Source organism: Calliphora vicina, chromosome 5 (assembly GCF_958450345.1).
Source record: "Calliphora vicina chromosome 5, idCalVici1.1, whole genome shotgun sequence".
Lineage (NCBI taxonomy): Eukaryota > Metazoa > Arthropoda > Insecta > Diptera > Calliphoridae > Calliphora > Calliphora vicina.
In genome coordinates, this window is record NC_088784.1 from 1,009,131 (window position 1) to 1,021,536 (window position 12,406).

The following is a 12,406-nucleotide window of genomic DNA, read 5'->3' on the forward strand; positions in this document are numbered from 1 at the left end:
AAGGTGTATTAACAATAATATTAATTATATATGTACACACGTTTTTCTTATCTATATGTACATACATATGTATGTATATACATACAAACATACATATGTATGCATTAAAATGATTATGGGTGGTTAAATTTTGTCCATTTTGCAACCATGGACCACTTTAATATACATTGATATGTACATACAAGCGTATTTTTATACATAAATAAGTATGTATGTATGTATTTATGTATTAAGTATACCAATAATTTAATTAATTGAATACAAATATAAACTATGTACATACATATGTATGTACACACAAGCTTAGATTAATATGTACAAATATACATATGTACATATGGATGTATTATACATACGTATACTTATATAATATGTATTTATACAATATTTTTGGAAATACATACATATGTATATACATGCGTTGGTATATACATACATATGTATGTATGTATATTAGAGTTAATTTCAAAAATTTGATTTGCGAGTATCATCATTTTTCTGAAGGTTTTTATATTGCAAAACTGATTATATTGAATATATTGCAAAACTGATTTCACCAATGGATTCTGCATCAAAAATTAATACAATTTGCACACAACAGGTGGCGCAAATCTCATAAAAAAAACATGCACGATGAAAACCATTTTAAGCTTAGCAAAACGGCACCAATATTTCCAAAATCTTCAGAAAAATGATGATACCCGAAAAACAAATGAAGTGACCTGGTCACAAACGAACTCTAATGTACATAATATATAGGTTTTACTCTTCGATTCAAATTAATTTTATTTTTTCAAATGAAACTAAATTTTGTTCAAAGTTTTTTTAAAGTTAAATTAAATTTTCTTAATTTTTATTAAATTGTTTTCTATTCAAATTCAATTTATTTCACATCAAATTCATTTTTTCTTGAATTCAATATATAGGAACCTATACAAAATTCCTTAGTTTGTTTTGTTTTGATCTTGATTTCGATTTCCTGTATTGATCGTGAAAATTAAAAATTTTGTGGAAGAAGGTTGAAACTGGGCATCTTGTTTAAATGTACAAAAATGCTTTTGTAATGATGCGGAATCGAAAGTAAATCTGGAGAACCATTGCAATGAATATTTTATATAGCAAGTAATAGAAACTTTGTCTAAATTTAATGGTATAAAAAGAAAAATGGATTTTTAAGTACATGTATGTTAATAAACTTAAAGTTAAGAATATGAATATGAGTGGCAAAAAGTTTAATTTGAGTTGAAAATATTTTAATTTGTTTCAAAAAAATTTAATCGAAAAACCTGTAATTTGAGAGTGAAAATCTATAAAAGTATAAATACATACTACATACATACATACAGCTGCGAAAAAAAATAGCACCACCACCCAAAAAAAAAACCCCTTCATGTTTAATGATTTTTGTAGTATATTTTGGATTGTATGAGAGTTTTGAGGACGTCTGACGTATAAGCGAGAACCTTTTCCATCAAATATGACAAATTTACTCTCATCTGTCCATAAAATATTCTTACACTTTTGGACTGGCCAATTTTGATGTTCCTTTGGGAACTTCATGCGCTTGGCGATATGTCTAGCATTTAAAAGATCTGCCATTCTTGGACTATACGCTTTTAAATTATGTTCTCTGAGACATGTGCAAACTGATTGTCTTATCGCAGTTATATTAAGGTCCTTTATTAGTTCGGTTACAGCTTTGAAAGGAATCTTTTTGCTCTCGCGGATCAATTTTTTTGGCGTGAAGCGGTGTCAGAACTCGTTTTCTTCCACGACTTTCAGCATTTTCTTTATAATTAATTGCGTTGTGAATCATTTTGTTCGAAACCCCAACCCATCGACCAACTTCTCTATAAGATTTTCCATCCGATATTAGTTTATTGAATTTTTCGCGTTTCTCCGTACAGCAGTCATTTCCACGACCCATTTTATTTAAAATAGTTGCTTTTTGTTAAACTTTATGATCGAAATAATAAAAATAAAATCTTTTAAACACGTGCTTTCCATTAAAGCAATTTTGCGAATCAAATCAGTTTTTCTAAAAAATGTGCAAGTGGTGCTATTTTATTTTTTCGGCATTTTTTTGTAATTTTTAATTTAAAAAAATACCAACACTAATTATGTGTTTTTGGGAAAAAAAAGTGTCCTCGTGGTGCTATTATTTTTTCCCCAACTGTACATACATATTTATTATTTGCAATGATAACAGATGCAAACAAGTCTACTATTCGAAACAAAGAAAAATTAAATTAAAATAAATGAAAATACTTAAATAATTTTATATGGAAAAAACTGGGTCCAAACATGTACTACTTACTAATACATATTGTAATTAACCAAAATCGAAACTAAGTTTTGATGTTGAAAATTCATGATTGTGTTTTTGGAAACAAAAAAAAAAAACATAAATACATATCGCCACCTAAAACAGAAAAGTCCAAATTAATATTTTATTTTAAGGATAAAGTATAAATGGTTTATAAATATTAGGTGACGATATATACACACATATTAATTTAATAGCATCTACATTTTACTTTTGAATACTCACTTTTTCTACTTATTTATTCGTAATTTCCCACTTATGTAATTTAATATATAATTTTCAAAAATTTAAATTTTAATAATTATTTTTTATACTTTGAAATTGTGTTTGGTCAAAAGTCCAGGGATATGCATATAAATATTCATATGTATAAGTACATGTATTACATACATACATATATACATATATGTATGTATATACTAATTTACTCATATTTTAAGATTGTTTTGTTCTGTAAATGAATTTGTTAAATATTTTGGTTTTGTATTTCTCATGATTGTTTTCTTTTCGTGGTGACTGGGTAGATTTAAGTCAATATAATAATCTATTTCTATGCACAACAAACAAGATACTTATTTATATTTACTCTACATATATTGTACATCACTTTGTTATAGCACTTAGTTAAACAAATTTACATTATGAATGTTATTAATTTTTATAATTAGTTAAATTAAAATTACAACCATAAGTTTCTATTACAAATTGTAAAAAAAATGTAAACGTTTTAGGGAATTTACAAAAATAAAACGAATTTTTTAAAAATAAAAAAAGCTATCTATAAGGTTTATATCGTCCATTTGTCGTAATCAGGAGTCATAAATCAAAAAGTTGAGTACTACAAATGTTCCTTTAATTAGATTTAATTGAATATATGTATTAACTAAAGTTTCCGTTATTTTTGGTGAGATACTCTTTTTTATTTATGTATTTTATGTATATTTTATTTGTAAAAATGTGACTTAAAACATTAAAATCCATTTTACTCGAACTTTTTTTCTTTTTTAATAATGACTCTATTGCAGCAAATGATGGATATGCCTACATATACATAGTTCAGTTAACAGAAAAAAAAATATATATATACTATATAAAATCAAAATTTAATAAATATTGATATTGCATATACATACATATAATATTTACATAAATATACATACATACATATTTTTAAATAAATAAAATATTCATATTTGTTGAAAACTTTAACGATGTCTCCTAACTTTATTTATTTATGTCTGTTTTTATAGTTAAACTATTATGACCAGAGGTGTACGCGTGACATATATGAATGTCATTAGATAACTAACGAGTTTTCGCCCACACAATTTCCTATAATTAATAGTTCCGTCTCCTATCACACATTTCATAAAGGACGACAGGTTCTTTACATGTAAACCGTTAGAACTAAAACAGTTCGGAGTCTAATTATGTTAAGTGTCTCTTTTTCATTTCAAATCTTTTGAATTGGCCATTGGATTACTCTTGTAAAATTGGGAACTTTCGCACAATCACTTTTTGTGGTAAAAAAAACTGTTGTTTTTATTCTCAACCATGTTTTACTTAACCTATTGGTATTCGTTATTCATAAAACATTTTTAATTTTAAAAAAGGTTTGTAAAACAAAATTTCCATATAAAATATATTTTATAAAACTGCATTTTAAATCTAAAATAAATTAAAAGCTAAACAATATAAATTATTTTTATCGCCAAGCCGATAAGAATTCATTTACAAACAATTCCGTATTTGGGTACAAATTTGCTAAACTGGCAACACTGAGGACGGGAAATGACATTCACTCTATTAAATGGAAATGACAACACATTACATAAATATATTAACTTGGTAGCACTTCATTGTACATTCATTCACAATAGCTGCATGTTGGAATATAATACAATAACTTTCAGTTTGCTGCATTTGCACAAAATAAAGTGATATGTAATTTTCACAATGTAATTAGTGAAATATTCCATTTGTAAAGATTAGTTACGAGGGCGAAAAAATAAATGTTTCTATAAATGTCGTCGTTAAAAAAAATTAAAAATTCTCAGCCGGCTCTGTACAGCTGTTAACGTTTTTATGACAACGCCGATACATTTTGTATGTCGGCTTCGGATCTCTATTCTCTTTGTTGTTCCATAATTCCGATGGAAAATTAAACAGAATTTGTGCCCAGTAAAAAATAATTTAATATTAAAACACACAGAAAGTTCATATATTGTAATTTAGTTAAATTACGTAAACCTTTTTGCAAGCGTAAATCTGTGTAAATATTTATTTTAATTAGTGAAAAGAGTTTACAAAAATAATTCCAAACCACCGAATACCCGAATCAACGTCACGAAACGAATTAAACGAAAAGAAAGTGTGTGTGAAAAATGTAAAAAGACCTTGTATGAAATGAATTTATTGTTAAACAACAGGATTAAATAAAATAAAGCGAAACGCATAAAGAAAAATATAATAATAATATGAAGTTGAAAAACATTTGTTTCCACTTCTAAAATGAAAATTTTGAAAAATAGTGTCATGATACGATTAAAAAATAGCGAATTAATAAAATTGGAGCAAGGTTTTCCCTGGTGACGATATACGGGCTTTTCTGTTTTTGGTTATAAAGAATATAATATTAATAAAAATAAACTTAACATATTTTTAAAGTGTAGTGTAAAACGTAAAGTAAAACCTACTTAATATAAATTACTTTTTTTTTTTAAAAAAATTCACATTTTTTTTTAGTTTATTACACATTTTCTTATTTTAGCAAAATTAGAACTCTCCATTCATTCATTGTTGTACGTTTTCACTGCTCTCCCTTTTGTTTATTCTACATTGTATACCTAAATGCAACGAGACAGCAACGACAGCAATTGTGACTACTCTCCGGGTGGGATTTTGTGCAACTGCATACAATTTTATTAAAAATATTTAAAAGCTTTTTCATTGTGCTATATGAATAATAAGAAAAACTAAAATTTATAATAATTAAAGTTCCAATGAGAATATGACAGACAGTGTTTAATGCTAAATCACAATAACATTATTTCAACTATACATACGAAAATGCACATCCACCAACAATAATAATAATAAAAAAATAAAAAATCAAATTGTATACAAAAAAATGAAATAAAATAAAATAAAAAAATAACAACAAAAAAGTGCCTCAATGTATTGTACACGAAGATTAGGAAGAACAAGAAACCATTATCTTTTTATGTCAGGATATATACAATTTTAAACGACGTACATATACAAATTTCAGGTAAAGTTTGTGATAATTTAAAACATGTATTTATTATTATATATTGGAAATTATTGATTTACCTAATTATAGCCGCACAAGAATGGAAAAGGCCAAAGCATATATAAAAAATGAATTAAAAAGTGCTAATTCACAACAACAACATCATCTACAACAGCCGCAGCAGCAGCAACATCACACTGAACATTCAGTGGCATCACTGGCACGACCAACATCAGCAAATCAACAACAACAACAGCAGCAGCAGCAACAATTTAACTTGAATCAATCTCAATATTTTCAACATTCACCCCATGGCAGCAATAGGCAAACTCCACCACCGCCATTACAACCACGACACCAGGCAGCAAGCACGGATGGAACAGATTTAATTCCGTTGTGTTACGTGTGCGGTGGCCAGGGTGGCTACGAGCCAATTAGGATTAGGCCCAACTATGAAAGACCGTCCGAATCGTACTTTCCATTTTTGGAAAGACATGAGCCACCTGTGGGCGTGCCGCAGGTGACATCCAGTCAAATGTACGCAATGGCCTGCCATCTCTGTTATCGTTCACTCAACGAACAATGGGACGCGTACGAAAGGGAGAAAAAGCCACATATACAACGAATTTATCATATGAAAAGGGTGGATAACAAACCCTACATAGGCGCTGATATTGCTACTCAGGGTGAATACGCCGCCCAGATGTTGGGATTAAGTGCTGAGCATCTTGCTCAGTCTACTATGGGGTCGGATAATCAACAATATTCACCCCAAATATCGTACGGATATCAAAGAACTTCACGGGAACCCTCTCATTACCGAAATGAGACGCCTTATCTTGTGCACCCAACTCCATCTCATCAACAGGCGCATTCGCTTCAGGGAGCTACTTCAAGAAACTCTTCGCCCTCCCCGGCACCGAACATGTCTCAAGATTACTATGCAAGGAATTCTCCCTTGTCAACAACACGAAATCCAAGTGAAAGGCCACACTCTTCAAGCAGACCACAATCCCGAGAGGGTGGTAATCACCAAATAACCTCGCCATCCTCGAGGCCGTCTAGTGTTCAGGGCAGTGCTTATGAGACACTAAATATTAAACCATCTTCTTACGCTCATCATAAACTCAAATTAGGTCAACTCTCTTATTCAAATTCGGTCATACATAACACCTATGCCAATGCACAGCAGCTTTCGTCTGCTCATTATTCTCCACACAATTTTCAAATGGATCATATGGCTGCACAACAGCAGCAATTGCAACAACCAAGCCATAATTTTCAAATATTTAAACAGAACACTGTCATGTCACCCAGTGATTCTCCAGCAGCTGCTCTACAGAGAACACCATTATCTAGTCCATTCGGTGCAGACTTTCAAGCGTCTCGCGAAACAGAAGATGTTTTAGATTTGCGTAATACATCAAATATAAGATCTTCGATGCCGCCAAAAGCATCAACGCCAATTGCTACACCAACTCCTATTAACTCCACAATACCCTCAACTCCACAAGTAAACAGTAATCCACCAAGTACGTCTGTAGAAGTTGGAATTTTAGATCTTTCTATGCCCGATAAAAATTCAACCACAGAAGTCTGTTACGCTTGTGGCGACGAACAAAGGCGTGGTAGTTTGATAGAAATCAGCACACTCAAATCAAAAGATGACAAAATCGATCGTCCATATTTTCCCATTTTCTACGACATGCATCCAAGACCGGCCCGTTCACGACCAATGGATCCCAGGGGTATGATACAGGCTTGTCACTTGTGCTACGAACATTTAATGAAACAGTGGCATCATTTCAAGGCAAGTACATATAATCTAGATAAGCTTCTAACATAAATTGTATCTTTAAAATATTATTAGGATATAAAAGGATACTATTTTAAAATTAACTGTTTAATCATTACAATTCAAAAATAAAAGAATCCTTTAAATCATTGGTAGGCAAAAAGAGGCATTTAATTTGTGTGCTCTTTTGGGTAAAAAATAAAATATCCACAACAACATCAATAAATCGAATGAATTGTGTGTATTTTTACGCTCTATTACGCTCTTTTGTTCACATTCGTGTTGTTTGACGAAAATCATCGTAACCTGAACAATATGAACGCCTACCTACCATGGCTTTAAATTTTAGGTCACATAGAAACGAGACATGTTTTTAAATTAAAAACTATTTTTTTTTTAAATTTTTATTTTTAGAAATTTTTTGGTAATTTTTTTACATTAAGCGTGTTCGCGTACTTTCCAGTAAAAATTATCCAGTAACTTTAATTTAGAGCGTAAAAATACATTTACTCTCAATCTAAAAAAATATCCAAAAAAGTACGCGAACAACAATTTGTAAAAATAAGTTGTAGGTATTTTATTATAAATGAATTTAAAGATTTGTTTTGTGTTATTTTACTTCTTTTCTTTGCAAGACTTGTAAATTGTGTTAATTTTCAACTTTTTTGTGTTGTTTACATTTGCAACAATATGTTTTATTTATTTTTTTTTTTTAAATATGTTTTAAATATTTTTTATGTTGATATTTTTTACTGGACAAAAAAACGAACTGTCACTTTTAACACTCTCTTGCTCTCTCGTTACAAGTTTTTAAAAGTAAACGAACGGAATCCCGTAATTTCCAGTGATAATTTGTACAAATTATTACAAATTATCAAGTACGCGAACACAACTATTCTCACTAATCGTCTGCGCCTTCTTTTTTTCTAAATACATATTTTGTATGTACTCAAGCATAACAATTAAAAAACGCTAATTCCGTTCGGAATGTGCGGTGAGTTTCGTACTTTGCTTAAGCAATTGACAGTTTACGAAACTTTACGAAATGTTTGTTTAAGGTCAATAGTTTTATACATATGATTTACATCAAGCTAGCTCATACACGTTATGGTTGGGCCTTAAGGCGGCTCACAGGACGCCATATAAATTCAAATAAGTATTTTAAATGAACAAATACAAACTTATATGTTCAATGACAAATAATAACATTTTTGCTCGGCTATGAGCCATTCCATTATTTTTTCGATTATTAAGTGACTAATAAGAGCTAGTTTCTTATTTGTCAGTTAAACTCAGCTTAACACGCTGTTATATTAAACCAGAAACATATTTTTTTTGCCGGAATTTAACCAATGATTGTATTTCTCACTAGTGGATTAATTTTGTTAGCATTGCCATACTTTCAGTCAAATCACATGTTTATTCCACAAAATTTTTCATATAAATATGGCAATACTTTAAATTTTTATAAGAAAAAGCAACCACGTACATAACTTTTTTTGTTAGTATATAAAATGTTTATTAAAAATTATATTGATGTTAATAAAGCTAATCAAAACAAAGAGCTGATGTGCTGAATTGTTTATTTTATTTTATTTTTCATCTTTTTGTGATTTGTTATTTTATACTTAGGTTTAACTCACCAATGATTCTCAGTTAAACCTAGATTATATAGCATATAAACAAACACAATTTTTAGTTTAATTTAGGTTTAAACGAAGAATGTAGATTATCTTTATCCCAGTAACTAGCTCTAAGTGCAGGAGAATTTGCTCATCATATTTTTGAAATTTTAAAAATTCCCCAAAAATTTGGTGTCATACATTGATTTTTTTGTGAATAACGATTTGGTATATAATTTTAAATAACCGGACTTATTGTGAGTGTCGTTGTCATAGTTTAAATAGAGACATTTTCTTAAATTGACTTAAATGTGTTAAATACCACTGACAATTAACTGAAAAATTAGAATTTTGCATTAATTACATGATCTTCCTTGAATATTGAAATGTCAAATTTTACTCACTTAAGAGCTTATTTTTTTATTTTAATTTTCATTCACTCCAGTTTCTTTATTTTATTTAATTTTTGTTTTTTCATTAAAAAACCTATATAAACTTAGGAATTTTTTTAAATTAAAAACTTTAATCTTAAAAATTTCAGTTAAATTGGAATATCAGTATGATAACCATTTCCATAAAAAATTCTATAAATTATTGAATATCTCAAAATTTTCTAAAACAAAATAAAATTGCAATCTACATTTTGTCGTTGTAATTTTTAAGTATCCTGCATTTTGCTTTAAAGTTAGCAAAAACATAAGATAGAAGTTTGCTGTTTCAACCAATTTTAACTACAGAACAGAACTTAAAGTGTAAAAATTCGACATTTGGGTTAAATGTAGACATAAATTGTTGAAAGTTTCTAACCGTTATCCAATATTTTTCATACGTTTCGAAATTCAATCTTATGTAGTTTACCTTAATAATGTTGCTTTTGTTTTGCACAGTACAGTAGATTTCAGTTTAAGGCCTTTTTGTTTACTATTTTTTTTTGTCTTTATGTTTTTTTTTTTTGACTGAGAGAATATTTATATTTTCTTTCTCAATAGTTAAGTTGATTTGTTTATTAAATTCATTTTTTATTGCGGCTTTTCTGTTACTGATAATAATAGCTGTTGTATATCACTACTCACATGGGCAATTGACAAATATGTGTGTATGTATGTACACTAGACCTGTACCTAACAAATATATTTGCTTAATAAAGTATGTGATCAGGGAAAATTCGTGCAGCTTGGCTATTTTTGATTCGACGTTAATCATTTTAAAATGATATTCTATATTATTTAAATTTTTTTAGGGCACGTCTAATGTATAACCTTTAGTTTTAACAGCATTATGTGTACTTTGCGTTACGATTTGTATTAGTTCTGAAAACATAGAGAAATATACAGAGGCGAGACAATCCGTTTTGTCAAACATAAATACATACAACAAATTATGTATATGTCTGAACAACAAAACACATTGGCTAACATGTATTTTGTTGTTGCAATAGTTAGGTTTTTGACAATTACGTCTCGTCTCTATATTAACATATGACTGAAATTTTATTACCATTAGTACACTTAATAAGCTTCAACCATAGAGAAGCATAGAGCGGAAACTAGAAAAAAACTCAAACAAAAAAATTACTCAAAATAATCACACATACGAGTATTGTTTTTGTTATAACATAGTTTTTTCTACTAATACATTCTCAAAACTTAGGTTTCTGACAACTGAGTTAGGTCTTTGACAGGAGAGTTTTCGATCTATGTCTATTCTCTATGGCTTCAACGACAATAAATGTATTCTAATAATATTAATAATCTATTAGTTTGTATTAAGTATGTATGTATACTAAATCCAAAAGTCTTAAAGATTTATCAAAAATATTTTTTTTAAGAATCATGTTTTCTCAAATTAATAAAAAGAAATCCAACATGTTTATTGAAAATTACAACATTCTGCGATAAATCTCAGAATATATTCAAAAAACGTTGAAACCAATCTCAAATGAAATCCTAATATGAAATTCTAACACCTCTTTTTGTTTGATAAACCTTTGAGAATAACGTTTCCTATTAAGTGAATATAGCATTATTTTTCAACGTTTAACTTAGTGTTTGTTGGGTGTGTTTTTTGTTCGTTCTTTTGTATTAGTGAGTGGAACAAGTGTTTTTAGTGAGTTTTCTTTAGGTTTGAACCGTTCTTGTTCGATTGCCGGTTCTCAGTAGAAAATTAGAAGCAAGCTGACATGTTGTTGGCTTCTTCCACAACGTGCCCCTATAACTTATTAATTTATTGACTAAAATATTTTCGCTATTGCTTCAACTGCTTCATACAAGTTTATGTACAAACGTATGTACATATGTATATATGGTAGTCAGATCGGTTCTCTCGTCTCGTTGATTAAAAAAGCGGTTAAATGTGTGTGCGTGTGTGATTAAAATAATTCATTGGAATCATTTGTTTAGTATATTTTATTGCGTTATTTATTTTTCATTGTGTTCTTATCGCAGCAATTAATCAAAAGCATAATATTTTAACTATCAATAATAATTTACCCACAAAAAAAAAAAAAAAATAAACATTTCCTAATGTATGTATGTATGTATATGCTACATTAGGATGATCCCATTTGAATGGAGGCAAACTAATTGTGAATGTTCCCAACAAAAATAGAAAATGCAGTGCAACAGAAATATTTGAGAGTTAAATTGGTTTTATCTGAAGTTATTAGCTAAAATTTATACTGAATAATCCACAAACTGGGAACTAATTTTTTCGAAATTTATTCTAATTCGATTTTTAATTATAACCGATATCAATTTTTTGATCATTCTGATGTGTGTTTTATTTATGTATTCTAAACGTAAACAAAGAATTGTTTAATTTTGTGGGTATGTGAATTATCATTCTTCAAATAACCTAATAACTCACAATTTTATGTGAAAATGTATGTCGCTTTTAACTCTAAAATGGGTGAACGTTTTAGAAATCTGACAACCAACGATTTGATATACATACCTTAGTGTTGATGTGTAATATAAATATTAATGAAGCTTTTCTTATTCATAATAATAAATTTTTAATTTAAAAAAAAGTTTTATACAGCATAATGTCCATATAAACATTTTTTTAAGGCCGGATAACTTATTAAATTTTAAACATAGTTTAAAAAATATATATAAACATTGATTAAGCCTTAACTATGTTCAAAATTTTGATAAGTTACCCGGCCTATGTTTATAAATTTATTTTGAATAAAGCCTTTATTAATATTTATTTATTTATTATTTTAAATAAAATAGCCTATTGGCCATAATCGGTCATAAATTTCTACTTAATAGTATTTGTGATCAGGCAATATTTATAAGAAATATTTACGACATAAATCATTATGATTTCGTTTTTTCCTGTAAATATTAGTTAGAACTTTTGAATTTTGAAACTTATCAGTCATTTTTTATAAAATGAATTATTTC

General features: G+C 28.5%; 1 protein-coding gene across 8 annotated transcripts in view; it reads left to right on the forward strand.

Moving 5' to 3' along the window:
- The first annotated feature begins 4,412 nt into the window (after positions 1-4,412).
- px (plexus) overlaps positions 4,413-12,406 on the forward strand; it is a 52,281-nt gene continuing 44,287 nt past the window's right edge. The window contains exons 1-3 of one of the 8 annotated variants that reach the window (XM_065514389.1): positions 4,413-5,006; positions 5,097-5,597; positions 5,670-7,389. In XM_065514389.1, coding sequence (XP_065370461.1) covers positions 5,680-7,389 — 1,710 coding nt within the window. In that variant the 5' untranslated portion in view covers positions 4,413-5,006; positions 5,097-5,597; positions 5,670-5,679. Of the gene's footprint in view, positions 5,007-5,071; positions 5,598-5,669; positions 7,390-12,406 lie in introns of those variants that run through there. The other 7 variants (XM_065514390.1, XM_065514393.1, XM_065514395.1 and 4 more) reach the window with 7 other exon arrangements.